The sequence below is a fragment of the Nannospalax galili genome, unplaced genomic scaffold, assembly GCF_000622305.1.
Source record: "Nannospalax galili isolate Female #2095 unplaced genomic scaffold, S.galili_v1.0 scaffold1283, whole genome shotgun sequence".
NCBI lineage: Eukaryota > Metazoa > Chordata > Mammalia > Rodentia > Spalacidae > Nannospalax > Nannospalax galili.
This window is the reverse complement of record NW_008349841.1, coordinates 478,469-494,908: the sequence shown is the minus strand read 5'-3', so window position 1 is coordinate 494,908 and position 16,440 is coordinate 478,469. Positions and strand designations below refer to the sequence as shown.

The 16,440-nt window shown below is 41.1% G+C and overlaps 1 protein-coding gene across 2 annotated transcripts in view; it reads left to right on the top strand.

Annotated features, from left to right (window-relative positions):
* Nucleotides 1-16,440, top strand: part of Alg5 (ALG5 dolichyl-phosphate beta-glucosyltransferase) — a 71,410-nt gene that overhangs the window by 22,037 nt on the left and 32,933 nt on the right. For both annotated transcript variants that reach the window (XM_029570424.1, XM_008847124.2), the window contains one exon: nt 5,383-5,496. In XM_029570424.1, the coding sequence (XP_029426284.1) occupies nt 5,383-5,496 (114 nt within the window). The remainder of the gene's footprint in view (nt 1-5,382; nt 5,497-16,440) is intronic.

Below are 16,440 nucleotides of genomic sequence, written 5' to 3'. Positions count from 1 at the left end.
GAGAGTTTCTTTTCTGGTCCTGCCTGTTTGGTGTTCTATATGCTTCTTGTATTTGTATGGACATGTCTTTCTTTAATTTTAGAAAATTTTCTTCATTGATTCTGTTGAAGATCTGGTCCATGCCATTATCTTGAGATTCTTCTCCTTCCTGTATGCCTATGATTCGTAAGTTTGGTCTTTTTTGGTGTCACACAATTCCTGCATTTTCCATTCTTGTGATTTCTTAAATTTTTCATAATTTTTGCTTGAGTGGCCTAATTCGTCCACTTTATCTTCTAGTCTTCATACTCTGTTTTCCATTTCATTCATCCTATTGGTGAGGCTTTCTCCTGTCGTTTCTAATTGGCTGAGTGTTTCACTTCCTTCTTCATTTCAGCCTGAGTATTCTTCAATATTTCTAACTCTTCTGAATTCATTCAGAAGTTTATCCCTATCTTCTTTCAGTTCTTTGATTTCTTTGTGTGTTCTTTAAATTCACTGAATTCTTTTATCATGTTTATAATTGTTCTTTTGCATTTCATGTCCTGTGTTATGTCAAGGGGGCTCTCAATGTACTCTTCTAGAGGACTATTGGTACTTGGTGGAGATATATTATTGTGGTTTTTCATGTTATTACTTTTTTCTCTGTGATTTTGACATGTGAATTTCTTTTGTAGTTTCTGATTCTTGTGTGAGACTCAAGCCTTCCTTTGTTGAGTTTAGGTCTGCTTCTTTTTGTAAACTTTGTGTGCTTTGTGGTTTACTTGTTGGGCATGAAAAGCTGGTTGGTCTAGGCTTCAGGTTCTCTCTTTTGATTTTATATTGGAGTGGCCTAATTGCTTTCATCTTTAGGAGTTCCCACAGAGGCCCAAGTCAGATGAGGATCAGATGCTCTCAGGTTTTCTCCTAAGGTCTGGATCCCTCCAGAAAAGATGCTGCCCTCAGGAATTTGGGGGCTAGGCTGACCTGGGAGTAGGGCCTAGGAAAGATGCTGGTCTCAGCAAGCTGGTGGCTGTGCCACCCAGGGATGCAAAGGGAGGTGGGGACGGGAAGAGGCCCTGAGGTCTCCTGAGAACTACTAGGAGGAACTGGGTTAGTCTGAATGTAAAGGATCAGGAAGCAGTGGGGATTCTGAGCCATGAGGTCAGTCCAGGGGTCTGGGGTGCCAAGACAAGAAATGGGCCAGAACCCAGGGTAGGAGGGGAGTTGGGAGGGTGAATGAGGCTGAGGGAGTCAAGGTGCAGCAGGCTGTGGGACCCACCCAGGAAAGATGCTAGCACCAGAAAGCTGGTGGCTGAGCTACCCAGGGAAGCAAAGGTATGTGGGGGCGGGACTGGGCCCAGAGGGCTCCTGGGGACTGCAGGGAGGAAGTAGGTTGGTCTGGATGCAAAGGATCAGGAAGCAGTGATGGTTCTGAGAAGAGAGGTCAGCCCCAGTGTTGGGCTACCAAGACAGGAAATGGGCCAGTATCCAGGTTAAGAGGAGAGACAGGGCAGGGTAATTGGGAGGGTGAATGAGGCTGGGGGAGTCAAGGCGGGGTGGGCGCTGCTGGACTTACCCAGGAAAGGTGCTGGCACCAGGACAAGGGAGGCTCTGCAGCCCAGGAAAGCGAAGGGAGGTGAGGGTGGGACCAGGCCCAGAGGTTCCCTGGGGCCTGCAGGGAGGGATTGGGTTGGTCTGTATGCAAAGAATCCCCCAGTGGGGATTCTTGGCCTAGAGGTCAGTCCAGGAGTCTGTAGTTCCAAGACAAGAAATGGGGCAGTACCCAGACTAGGAGGGGAGCTGGGAGGGTGAATGAGGCTGGGGGAGTCAAGGCCCTGCAGGCTGTGGGAACCACCCAGGAAAGATCCATCCCGATTTCTTACCAAGGCTGAAAATTGTTTATTCTTTCTTTTTTGGTTTCTTTTTATTTATTTATTTTTGTCTTTTTGAGACAGGGTCTCCTGTCACTCCAGCTTGCCTGGAATACACTGTGTAGACCAGGCTGGCCACAGTCTCACAGAGATCTGCACACGTGTGCCTTCTGAGTGCTGAGATAAAAGGCATGCATCACCTGGTTTTTTATTTTTGAGGGGGTTTTTTTGGTTGCTGTGTGTTTGAGACAGAGTCTTACTCTGAAGCCCAGGCTGACCTGGAGCTCATAGCAGTCCTCTGCTTCAGCCTCTCAAGTGCTGGGGTTGCGTCACCATGCCTGCTAAGAATTTTTTTTTTCTACTATTTTTATTCTTGACAAAGTCAAGGTTCCTTTCAAAAGAAAGAAGCTTTGAGACCTGTGTTGTGTGGTTCTCAGGTGGGAAATCAGCTGCGGTAGCCACGGGAAAAGTAGCAACCTCACAACTGAGATGTCACTCGAGCCTGGGCTTCAGTGATGCTAAACACTGGTTCTGCTTTCTGGCTACTTATGTTGAGCTGGAAAGTAAATTAACCTGAAATAATTATGGGATGCAATCCCACAATATTCCATGCTTATGTCGTTTTGATTATACAGGTGAGAAGCGTTAGGCTTGGATAGGTAACATAACTTACTCAAAATTACATAGCTACTAAAAGGTACAGTCAGACTGGAGAGATGACTTAGTGGTTAAGAGCACTGACTGCCCTTGCAGAGGACCTGGGTTCAGTTTCCAGCACCTACATGGCAGCTAACAACCACCTGTAACTGTAGTTCCAGGGGATCCACCATGATGTTCTGGCCTCCATACAAGGTGCACATACATAAACATGAAATAAATCTTAAACCAGCATTTTTTTTAAGGTAGAGTCCAAGCTGGGCATAGTGATCCATGCCTTTAATCTCAGCACTCGGAAGGCAGAGGCAGTGGATATCTATGAGATTGAGTCTAGTCTGGTCTACATAGCAAGTTGTAGGCTACCTAGGGCTACAGGAGAGACCCTGTGTCAAAACAGAGCTGGTGTCGTGGTACGTGTCATAATCTCAGGCTTAGGGCACTGAGTAGAAGGATCACAAGTCCAAGGCAGTCTGGGCTACATAGCAACACCTTATCTCAAAAAACAATTTAAATTTGGGGTTGGGATAAGAAGGTGGGGGTGGATCCAGGAGGAGATGGGGGTGAATATGATCAAAATACATTGTATGAAATTCTCAAAGAATTAATAAAAATATCATTTAAACATTTTTTTTTTTTTAATTTAAGAAAAAGGAAAAGGAAAAAAAATGCCAAGAGGAGGATCAGGTTAGTTCAGCTCTGAAGTCCACTGCTACCCAGTCAGCAAAGAAGTAGGAATTTGGGAGCCCTACTAGAAACAGCAAGCTCACTCTCACATGAGCACAGAACAGAAATGAGAAGAGGACTGTGGCTGCAGTGTAGCTCTGTAGTAGAGCTCTTGGGACAGCATTTCTGTGGAAAGAGAATAGGGGATTGCAATGTCATGGTTATTATCATTAATCCTCCATTTGTCCGTTTATTCAGCCAACACACTGTATTCGAGATACGGGGCTAAAGGATGTCCATGCTGTCCTTAAGGATTTCACAATGTTGGGGAAACAGTTGTCTGAAGAGGTGTGATGTAAGAGAAGCTTGTGCCCAGTGTAGGTGCCACCCTCCTGTAAGAAAAGCAGACTGCCTACAGAGGTTAAATCTGAATGAGTGAACAGAGGAGGCTTTGGAATTATCCTTACAGACATGGGAAGCTTTGCAGGGGGAAAACATGACCAAAGCACACATCTGAAAGAGCATGCCACAACAAAGGCCTGCCACAGAAGGTGCACATGGCTTGATTTAGAGAGGAGGCTGAGGGGCACATGAGTACAGATAGTGAATTTTAGGCCAGAGCTTTGACTTCTTTATTTCTGCTCTTTTAAAAAATGATTAGCATGTGTTGTACAAAATAAGGTGTTTCATTATACAATTTCATACATATATAATGTACATTGATCACTCATCCCCTACAGTCCTCTCTTGCCCTCCTCCCACTTCCCTAGGAGCACTGAGACTCTACCAAGAGTAAAACTTGAGAAAACTTGTCAGGATCAACCAGTGTGGTAGTGTTCCATGTTTAGTTTATTTGGGCTGTGGTAGTGACATAGTAGAAGAGGAGAGGGCTTGTGGGATAGTACAGGTCAGTAGAAGTGGATCTGCTGATGGGAGAATGGACTCCATACTGACAGCCTGGCCTGTTATACCACAAAATCAATAATCAGACTTCTCTTTACATTTACATGTGTCATATCAACAGTCATAGTTAAGTGCTTATCAAAGCAGTATATTATTGTGTCAAACCATAAATATGTGCTTAAGAAAAAAATGAATTCACTCAGATACCCCATAGAAATTAAGTTAATAAGCAATTTATTTCAGTATAATGTATATGTTTGTAGAGCTGTTATTTGCATTAAAGACCTATTCAAAATCGATTGGCATAATTTTACTAAATATCAGATGCCTCAAATGGCATCAAGTAATATTTGAACATGCCCTAAGTTTTAGTGACATTCCATTTTCCCTGTTCAGCAACTAATTTAAAATATCTTCAACACCATAATAAAGAATACTAAAATCTTGCCCGGCTTGGTGGTGCCTTTAATCCCAGCACTTTGGAGGCAGAGGCAGGTGAATCTCTGTGAGTTTAAGGCCAGCCTGGTCTACAAAGCAAGTTCCAGGCCAGCTGGGGCTACCAGGAGACCCTTAAAAACATAAACATTAAAAAAAAAAAAAAAAGATACTAAAATCATATGATACATTTCACAACAAGAATATGAGCCTTCAAATTCAAAATCCTCCTGCTTCTTCCTCCTAAGTAAGGGATTACAGATGTGTCCCAGCACACCCAGCTTGTATTTGTTATTTTTGTTCAATTTGTCCAAGTCATTTTTTTTTATGTGTATGAGTATTTTGCCTCCATGTATGTAAGTGTGCAATGTCTGTGGAGGTCAGATTCCCTGAACTGGAGTTATGGACAGTTGTTAGCCAGCATGTGTGTGCTGGGAAGCAAACCTGGGTCCTCTGCAGGAGCAGCCAGTGCTCTTAACTGCTGAGCCATGTCTCCAGTCCCTACCCATGTTCTTTTATGCATGGCTTAAGCTGCCTGTGGTGCCATGTAAGCACTTATTACAGGATATGTGGAATGGGTATGATAGCATTTGGCTTTTTTATTGATAGCGATACAAATTACCTTTCATTTATCCAAGTCTATTTTATTATCTTAATCATTTCCAAAGTATTAACATAACCTCAAAGCTTTTTACAATAATGAAGTGGACAGTAGGTACGTTTTGGGACATCCTGTCCATCTTAGCATTGAATTTCAGCCTCCTTCTGCCACCACATTATACCTGATAATATTTCACTCAGCTATCTTAGATAAAACAGAATGAACCAAAATGTCACTGAATTTAACCATAAATCTAAGCAATTTTCTTTTGTCTGAAATCTTTAAATACAGGGGGTGTTCAGTTCTCGAGGTGAAAAGATCCTCATGGCAGATGCTGATGGAGCCACAAAGTTCCCAGATGTTGAAAAGTTAGAAAAGGGACTAGCTGATCTACAGCCTTGGCCTGTGAGTATAAGAATACGGTGCAGGTGACATACAGTCAACAGCATGGATTTTCCAGGAAAATTTAAGAACTTACTTCGTTTAAAAATCAAGGTTTTTATGTATTTTTCCCCCTTTGTTTTGTTCTATTTTGTTTCGTTGACATGAAATTCCTATATAAAATTATAGTGCCACAGAAGAGATAATCATTCTGAAACAATCACTAATGTCTAATATTCTAGCCGTCTGTTTCTTGATTTCTAACTGCTTAGCTTTTACCAATGTTTTAGTATTTATTATGCATATTTGGCAAAGTCTTTTATTTAAAAGCACAGCTCATCTTTTCTCTATTTATTTGCTTGCTTGCTTATTTTTGTGATACTGAGGATTGAACCTAGAGCCTTGTGCAACCACTATACCACTAAGCTTTATGCCCAAGCTTTCTTTATTTTTTATTTTGAGATATGAGCTCAGTAAGTTGCCAAGACTGGCCTTGATCTCAGTCTGTATCATAGGCAAGTCTGGCATTTGTGATCTTTCTGCCCAACCCCCCTGAGTAGTTGAGATTATAGGCTTGTGTCTCCTTCCTGGTTCAGTTTTTAGTTAAAAGCATGTCCTGAGATATGTAGGTAAGATGTAAAATGAAACTGAATCACAGAATCTTGGTGGGGGGAGGGTTGTGGCCTCTGCCCTCAGATCTCCTCACTCTCACCCTGAGAAGATACATGTATAAGTCACCAAAGTGGGTATAGGTCAAGAGGGCCATGAATGCCATCCATGTAATCAGCAGCCCCCCAGATGGGAGAAACACCTGACACAGGAAGTAGAAATGTGTCATGGGTAATTCCCCATGCGTAAGAGTGCTACCTATGTTAATCATGACTGAAATGAAATCAGAGACACCTATAGTAGCCCTATCTACAGAACAGGAATAAAGAATGTTTCATATACAAGACAGCACAACCTATCAGACAGTTTTTCCAAGAAAATAGTAAAATTACATGTGAGGGTTCTGGTTAAGGATAGCAACACAGATATTTAAGAGAGAAAAGTAAGGCAACAAATGGAGGGCCAGAAGACCAATAAATAAAGCTCTACAATGAGACAATCAAGTGTAGAGCCCAGTATTCTTATACATTCACTAAAATAGTGTTAATATACTATTTAGCCCCAAACCAAACAATAAAAAAAGTAATCATATAAAGCTAAAACCAGAAAGTTTTGTAATACAGAAACTGTATAGCTTCCTAGAAATATTTAATTTCAAACTCTGAGAAGGGTTTCTCCTCACACCATCACCCATTCCCACTCCCCTTTATTTCTGGCAGATATTTCTTACTTTTTATGGTGGTGCACACCTTTAATCCCAGCACTCAGGAGACAGAGGCAGGTGGATCTCTTTGAGTTCAAGGCCAGCTTGGTCTACATAGTGAGTTCTAGGACAGCTGGGGATACAGGGAGATCCTGTCTCAAAAAAGACAAAAAAAAAAAAAGAAAGACAAAGTTGGAGCTAGAGAGATGGCCCAGCAGTTAGGAGCACTGACTGCTCTTGCAGAGGACCCGGATTCGATTCCCAGCATCCACATGGCGACTATGAACCGTCCTTAACTCCAGTTCCAGGGGAATCTAAAGCCCTCTTCTGACTGCCAAGGCATTGCACGACACAGGTGTACTCACATACATGCAGGCAATACACTCATACACATTTAAAAAAAAAAAAAAAAAGAACAAAAGTTCTTTCTTTCATTTGAAATTTAATTTTATTTATTGTGGTGGTGAGACACTCAAGTGTCATGGTACATGTGTGGAGGACAGAGGAAAACTTTGTAGAATCAATTCTTTCTTTCCATCTCTACATGGGTTGTAAGGCATTCCTGACAAACACTTGTACCTGCTGAGCCATCTTGTAGGCCCACTTATTTTTTAAAATATGACTTAATCTCCTCGGGGCTGGAGAGATGGCTCAGAGGTTAAGAGCACTGACTGCTCTTGCAGAGGACCCAGGTTCGATTCCCAGCACCCACATGGCGGCTATGAACTGTCCTTAACTCCAATTCCAGGGGAATCTGAAGCCCTCTTCTGACCTCCACAGCATTGCACAACATGGGTGCACTCACATACATGCAGGCAGTACACTCATACACATAAAATAATAATAAATAATTTTTTTAAATTACTTAATCTCCTTAAAAGATTTAGCTCTAGGGCCTGGAGAGATATCTCAGCAGTTAAGAGCACTGGGTCTTTCAGAGGGCCCAAGTTTGGTTTCCAACACCCATATAGCAGCTAACAATCATCTGTAACTCCAATTCCAAAGGCTTTGATGCCCTCTTCTGGCCTCTGTGGGCTCTGCATGACACGGGTGCACTTACATGCAGGCAAAACTCTCAGACACATAAAATTGAAACAAGTCCAAAAAAAGACTTAGCCACAAAAATATCCTTTCTTGCCTGTTCTGTTCAAAGTAGTAGCTAGTAGCCATGTGTGGCTACTTTAGCTCCTCAGTCTCATTGTCACAGGTCAGTCCTTGTGGCTGGTGCTCCCTCATGCAGACTGCCCATCACCACAGTTTTCTTGCAGTGTTGTCATACACCACATATATGATGATTGGATAGATTACTGCTCACTCTTACTAAAGAGAGATTCTTCCATTTCCTAACAAATCACAGTAAGCTGAAAAAAAATCTTAACTGGTGAAGTGACTGGGTTTGATTTTTGTGGTTCTCCCAGGGGACCGCTGGAGCCTGCATACCTGTTCCCCTACATTGTCCTCTAGCTGAGGGAGCCGTGAGTGGAAGCGAAGGCAGCAGGTGTCAGATTGTTAGCTGCTATATCTGCTACACAAGCTGGCAAAGAAAATTCAGCCGGCTCTAGGGAGTGAACCAAACCATGTAAAGGAGAAAATAGGAACCTTCTTCCTCTTGATAATTCTACTCCCTTTACTGCTCTGGTATGGAAAGGAATTTCGTTAAGGGGTGTTGTTAGATTTTGTTTTTGAGACAGGGTCTACCCTAGATAGCCTAGACTGATGTAAAACTCATGATCCTCCTGCCTTAGCCTCTTGAGGACTACAGGCCTGTGCCACCACATCTACCTAAAGGGAAAGAATTCTGATGACTTTTTTTTCCTTATTATAATCCACTAACTGCCTTGTCAAATAGTACATCAGTGAATGACCAGACCTGTATCCTATAAAACTTTATTCATACAAAGAAGCACACAACAGATTGCGCCACAGGCTGTAGTTTGCCAACCCATGAGCTAATTCAGTCATTTTTCCAATAGTTTCTGAAAGTTTTCACAAACTACCAAATGATCTTTCAGTTTCTTTTAACGTGTATTCATTTATTTGTGTATGTGTGTATCTGCCTGTATATGTAGGCATACATATGCCACAGTGCGTGTATGATGGTCAGAGAACAACTTGAGGAGTAAATTCTTCTCTTCCACCATGTGGGTCCCAGAAATGCAATTGCAGAAGCACCCTGCCCACTGAGCAGCTCACTGGCCCTCTGCTGGGTTCTGTGCTGCTTCTTAGTGGCAGCTTTGGAGCAACAAACCTGCCTCCCAGTGTCTTCTCTGTGTCAGGCTATCAGCAGTTCTTCAGGTTTGAATATAGCATTCTTTTTCTTATCCTGGTAAGTTTTCCCCAAAAAAAGAGGCTTCAGTTTGTATACCTTTGATCTCCACAGTGCTAATTCATATACCAGCTCCGTCTCATTCGCATTACCCTTGAATCCTCTCAGCTCGTCCTTCTACGGTATGTTTGGTTTCTGTGACTCTGATTCTTCTGCTTTGTTTTTTTCAAGAGTGAAAGTGACTGTTTATCTCCATTAAGTGCCAGCTGGTTGGATTTCAGCCTCCAAAGGTGTAGGTTCCGTTCTTAAGCTATCTTTAGAGCAGTTGCTATTTCCACCTCATTTCACTTAAGCTGCAGAGTTGATACGTTTGTCTTGCATATGTTCCTCTAAGTCTTAAAAGAACAGTGCTGGAGTAATTCTGAAAAGAATGAAGCAGGAACAGGGGCCTAGTGGTTCCTCTACAATTACATAACTGGCTCACTAGAGGGCAGTAGTTACCTTTAATAACCCTTATATTTTTGTTCCTAAGTAACTTCTCCAGGACCTTATCCTATGGCTTCTAATGTTTTCTTCTGAATCGATGTTTATTTTTTTATTGCAACAAAGAGAAATTTCTTATTAGGTCTTGCTTGCAGTTCCTCTTAGAATAACCAATTCACAGTTCCTGGACTGATTAGTCTTACAAAGTTATTTGCTAGTTACTTTTCTATTGTTCTTGTTTAAGAACAGAAGACATTGTTCTTTTAAGGTTTTAAAGTAAATGTAGCTTAAGTAGAGCTTTATATAATACACACAAATAAAATGGGATATTTGCATTTTAGTTCCAAATACTTTATTTATATTAACTTTTTGCTCCACATCACTTCTTAAATTTTTATTTAATGGGGTGGGGGACTGTGTGCCACAGCAAGGGTGTTGAGTTCAAAGGACAACTTTGTGAAATCACTTCTCTCCTTCCATGTTTACCTTAGTTCCAATGGTCAAACTCAGGTCACCAGCCTTTGCAGCAAGTGCCTTTATCCACCGAGCCATCTCACCAACCCTTCATCACTTTTAAACATAGAAATTTTTCTCCTAGCTTTTCAGTTTCCTAACCACTGGTTTTCTACAAATGCTTAATAAAATATGCTTGGTTTTATAGTAACATTTCTAAGCAGAGTATGTGCCAGTCATCTGCTATGTGGCTTACCTATTTGAAATGAAATCCCAAATCCCTGAAAAGATAAAAATGGATGACAGGAAGTCTTTACTCCAAAATTAGAGTAGGTCTCTCAGCCAAGACTCAGACTGTCAAGTCTCATTTAAACAGATTTCCAGGAAGTTTAGTATTCAATCCCACTAATATCTAATGATAAGAGACACGAAAGACCTAAGAGACAAAATTACATTTAGAAAAACTATAGGAAGCAGATAGTAATCAGACACAAACACATGTACACAATTCAGTCTGGCACAAATACTTACTGATGGTTCTGAACATGCTTCGCTCTGGAGATTTCCTTTGCCAGTTGAGGTTTAGGTGTATGCTTGCTTTAGTTCTTAAATAATGTGAAAGCCACTGCTTCCTTTGCTTTTTGTTCTGGTTTGTTTTCTTTTTGGTGGTTGTTGTTTGGGGCCAGGTGAACAAGGGAGAGGCTAGTACATTTGTTTTGCTTTCTTAGTACTTAGATAGACAAAGCATCCAAAAGAGATGCCTTGACTTTTTAAAATGGTTTGTTTTATAGGCTAAGCAGTTAAACATTTTCTTGAGATCTTTGTGAACATCAAACGAGGAAACATAAAAGTTAAAGGGAATTCTTTTAAAAAAGTAAAACAAAAACAAACTTGTAAAGAGGTACTCTCTACGGAACTCTGAAGTCTGTCTCAGGCTATCACAAAGTGTTTCCCTTTAGTTACTTTTCTGTTGCTGTGATAAAACACCATGACCAAAAGCAACTTACAGAAGTCTATTTTGACTTATGTTTCCAAGGGGAGAGTCCATAATGGTAGGGGAGGCATGGCCACAGGCTGCCAGAGCAGAAAGCTGAGAGATCACACCTCTAGACGTGTACAGGAAACAGAGAGAACAAACTGGAAGTGGGGTAAAACTGTAAACTCTCAAAGCCCACCCGGGTGACATAGTTCCTTCAGCAAGGCTCCACCTCCTAAAGGCTCCATGTTGTCCCCAAAAGTGCCAGCAGCTGGGGACAAAGTGTTCAAATATTTGAGCCTATGGGGCACATTCCTCATTCAAACCACTACACCTAGTTACCAGAAGATGTGACTCAGGACTAGAGCTACCTGTAAGTATAGGGTTTAGTGCTAGCCTAATTCAGAAGTGGATACTTCCTAGAATAGGTAGTAGCAACAAAGTCTTCTGAAAAGGGCCAGAGACTGTTTTAGACTTTATAAATCAACTATGTTCTCTGTTACAGTGTTCATCTTTATGTTTCTTTAAGCCTTTAGCATCATAAAAAGCTTCCTTGGTTTATAAACCATTTGAAAACAGGCAGCAGGTTGATTTTGACCTGTGGGCCACCTCTGTACTAAAAGATGAAAACCTTGATCTTCACAACCAGAATTTGTGCTAAACACAAAATTTTTCAGAAATTAAATAACCTTGTAAATTGTCCAGAAAAACTACTTTTAATTTAAAAGACAGGAACCTAGCTAAGCATGGTAATCTCAGCTGAGGCAGAAGGATTGTGAGTTCAAGTCTAGCCTGGACTCCACAGCAAGGTTCTCTGTCAGGAAGCCAAGGGCATGAGCTATTGGTCAATGGTGAAACACCTGTGTGCACAAGGGCCAGGGTTCGATCTCCAGGACGAGAGAAAAAAACAGAAAGGTTTATGAGATTTTAGGATGATTTGTACCTGAAAAAATTACATTTGTGGATGGTTTGCTTGCTTGCCTTGCTTATTTTTGAGATAGGATCTCCCTAAGTAGTCCTGGTTGGCCTGGAACTTGGCTTGTAGGTACTGGCCTCCAACTCACAGATTCACCCACCAAATACAGGGATATCTACCACCAAACTCAGCTTAAATATTTTATTTTTAATTATGTCTATACGTGTATGTGTTCATGAGTACAGTGCCAGTAGAGGCCAGAAAAGGGGATCATGTCTTCCAGAGCTAGAATTGTAACCTAAGTGAGCCACCCAGCATCGGTGCTGGGAACCAAGCATGCGTCTTCTGCAAGAACAGTATATACTTTTAACCACTCTCCAGTCCCAGTTTGTGGTTCTTTTTTTTTTTTTTAATTTATTTATTTATTTTTATTCTTTGTGTATGAGTGTATTTCTTGCATTGTGTAAGTGCACCCGTGTCATGCAATGCCCACAGAGGTCAGAAGAAGGCATTGGATCCCCTGGAATTAAGACAGTTGTTAGCTGCCATGTGGTGCTGGGAATCGAACCTGGGTCTTTTGCAAGAGCAACCAGTATTCTTAACCACTGAGCCATCCTGCCAGCCCCCCAGTTTATAGTTCTTAAAGAGATATATTCTTTTTTTGATCTTATCCAAAGGTGGAAAAACAGAAGAGTGAGAGACAGTCTTCCTGTGTAGGAAATGGGGTTCATTCCTGGTGGTAAGGCAGTTCAGGGGAGTATTACCTAAATTAATCACTGCTCTTTCCCCAGTGGAAGTTAACCTTTGTTGGAAGAGGGACTTTATTATTACTTCCTCTCATGTCTAAAGTTCCAAAAACTGCCAGTGCTCAGTAAACAGTGCAAGTTCATCCACCAGGGTTTGGTCAGCCTATCTAGAGTCTCTCCCTTCAAGAAGATCAGCTCTTCCTCATCCAGCAGTAATCAGCTGCCAATAATTCTTCAATTAAGATTGGGGCTTGCTGTTCATTTCCACAGTTCTGTGCTGGGTTTTTGTCTGCCTAAGTTTGCATGGGTCTTGTGCATGCTGACACCGTTGCTATAGGTTTGTATGAGAAGATTCCAGGCACCTGTAGGACCATGTCTGTATGGTCATGCATTTCTTCCCTGGCTCTTACAATCTTTCCAACCCCTCTTCCACAATGATCCCTGAGCCCTGGGTGGGTAGATTTTAATATAGGAGTCCTGTCCAAGGACCCCCACTCTGCAGACTCTTATTCTCTGTGCTTTGGCCATCTGTGACCTTTTGTGTTCTTGGCCCTCTGTTGCATGAGCGCGCTTCATTGATGAGAATTGAAGATGAATTTAGTGTTTCTCTTCATCCCTTGTTCTATGTTCTGTGAGTCTTAGGTGTAGAGGTTGCATCCTGGATATGCCACTTAGGCTTGGGCAATTCATAGACAATCTCTGTGTGTGACCAGACTCTGTAAAATCTCTGTCTGTTGAAGAAGAAGCTACTTTAATGGGTGGTGACTGGAATACTTGTCTGTAAGTTTAAGGATCCATATTTTGCACATAGTAAGAAATTACATTTACTTAAGGATATGAGAACCTTGGGGTTTTCCCTAAGATCTATGACCTCTCCCGCTATGTGTATTTGGCTAGGTTTACAGTACCAGGCATGAGTTTCCTCCTATTGAGTGGGCTTTAAGTCCAATTAGGTAGCTGTTGATTACCCAAGATAAAAGTGCCACTACTGCACTGTGCTGGTCATTGTTGTGGTTTTTAGGCCTTGAAGCTAGGATTGGACCATTGATTGATGTTCTCCCTTAGCAGCTTGCATAGTGCTCTCCAAAGCTATGAGAGCTAGCCTTCAGGGGAGGTGGCTTGCAGGTCAATTCCAGCTCTGTTGCTCCAAATCCTGTGTCCAAAGTATGTCCTGTCTTCAGCATTAGGGTCTTACCATCAAGTTCTGGGTGGTAATCAAGGACTATGGCAATAGCCTGTGTAATTTGGGGAGTCAACAACTCAAAGGAAAGTTTCTCCTGTCTGGTAATGTTACTTCTTATGTAGTCTTCAATACTCACAGACTCATGTAAGGATATTGTATTTGTAATTTTTTAGCAGGTTTTTAAACTAATACGAGTCCCTCTGGCTTTTTATACTAGCTAGGCACTATTTATGTCTTCTCTTTCTCTCCCTGTCTTATCCTACCTCCCCACCCTTCCTATTTAAAATGTCCCCATTTTCCCCATTTCTCCCTTGATTATTTTTGTACGCTATGGTCCCATCTCTTTTGAGCTCCTTCTTCCCCTTTATTCCCATAGGTCTTTGTATAGCCCTCCCCCCCATCTGCTTTTTACACATTTCTGCCTTAGTGACTCCTGTCTCGTACTATTCTTCTCTCAGATTCCTTCTTTCCCTTTACCTCCCTGGTTCCCTTCCATTTTCCTGGTTCCTGCAGTTACATCAGGATATGCATTCACTTATAAGGATTTGGTGCTAGGATCCACAAATGAGGGAGACTATGAGTCTTTTGCTTTTCTGAGTCTGTGTTACTTCACTTAGTGGTAATAGTTTCTAGATCCATCCATTTACCTGAAAATTTCATTATTTCATCTTTCTTTACTGCTGAGTAGAACTCCATTGTATAAATGAACCACATTTTCATTAACCACTTATCAGTTGAGAGGCACTTAGGTTGCTTCAGTCTTTTAGCTATTTGAAAAGAACAGCAGCAAACATGGTTTTACAAGTATCTCTGCAGTAGGATGAGTCCTTTGGGTATATGCCAAGGAGTGTTTTTCTGGGTCATATGGTAGGTTCTTTTTTTTTTTTTTTTTTTTTTTTTATGTGCGAATGTATGTGAGTGCACCCATGTCATGCAATGCCGCAGAAATCAGAAGAGGGCTTCGGATTCCCCTGGAACTGGAGTTAAGGACGGTTTGTAGCCACCATGTAGGTGCTGGAAATCAAGCCCAGGTCTTCTACAAGAGCAATCAGTGCTCTTAATCGCTGAGCCATCTCTCCAGCCCCATTTTTAATTTTTTTAAGAGTTCTCCACACTGCTTTCCATAGGGGTTGCACAAGACAAGTTTGCAATCCCACCAGCAGTGAATGAGCATTCCCCTTCCTCCACATCCTCTCCAGCATTTGGTATCATTTGTTCTCTTGATATTAGCCAGTCTGACTGGGATAAGGTAGACTCTTAAGATGGTTTTGATTTGCCTTTCCCTAATTACTAACAATGTTGAACACTTTTTAAGATGTTTCTTAGCCATCTTTACTTCTTCCTTTGAGAATTCTCTGTTTAGTTCTTTAGCCCATCTTTTAATTGGGTCATTTGGTTTCTTAATTCTTTGTTTTTTGAGTTCTTTATATGTTCTGGGTGTTAAACCTCTGTCACTGGTAAAGAATTTTCCCCGCACTGTGGGTTTTCTCTTCACTTTCTTGTTTCTTTTGCTGTTTAAGTTTAATAAGGTCTCATTTGTTGATTGTTGACCTTAATTCCTGAGCAGCTGGTGTCCAATATAGGAAGTCCTTTCCTACACCTGTATCTTGTAGGTCACTGCCAGTTTTCTTCTCTAACAGTTTCAGAGTTTCCAGTTTCACATTGAGGTCTTTGATCCATTCGGAGTTGACTTTTGTGCAAGGTAAAAGATAAGGATCTAGTTTCATTCTTCTACAGGTGGAGATCCAGTTTTGCCAGCACCATTTGTTGAAGATGCTGTTTTTCCTCCATTGTGTGTTCTTGGCACCTTTGTCAAATATCAGGTGACTAAAAATTGCATGTACTCATATTTGGGTCTTCAATTTTGTTCCATTGATCTTTCTATTTTTATGCCAGTACCATACTGTTTTTATGACTATAGCTCTGTAGTATAGTTTGAAATCTGGTATAGTAATCTCCCCAGTGTTGGCTCTTTGTGGTCAGGGTTGCTCTGGATATCTGGGGTCTTTTGTGCTTCCAAATGAATTTAAACTTTTTTTCTAATTCTTTGAAATATGTCATGGGGATTTTGATTGGGATTGCATTGAATCTATAGATTGCTTTTGGTAGGATGTTCATTTTCACAATATTCTTCCAATCCATGAGCATGGGAGGTCCTTCCATCTTCTGGTGTCTTCCTCAATCTCTTTCTTTAAAGATTTAAGTTTTTCATTGTAGAGAATGTCTTTGGTCAGGTTTATTCTGAGATATTTTATTTTATTATATTATTTTTTGAGGCTATTGTGAATGGGAGGGTTTCCCTATATTCTTTCTCTCATTGCTTGTTATTGGTATATAGAAAAGCTACTGATTTTTGTAGATTAATTTTGTAAACTGCCACTTTACTGAAAGTGTTGATCAGTTCTAAGAATTTTCTGGTGGAATTTTTGGTATCTCTTAGGTGTAGTATATTTGTCCTCTTCTTTTTCAATTAATACTCCTTTAATTTCCTTCTCTTGTCTTACTGCTCTTGTAAGAGTTTCAAGCACTATATTGAAAAGGAGTGGAGATAGTGAACATTCTTGTCTGGTTCCAATTTTAATGGGAATGCTTCAAGTTTTTTTGTTTGTTGTTTTTTTAATGTAGAAGTTCTG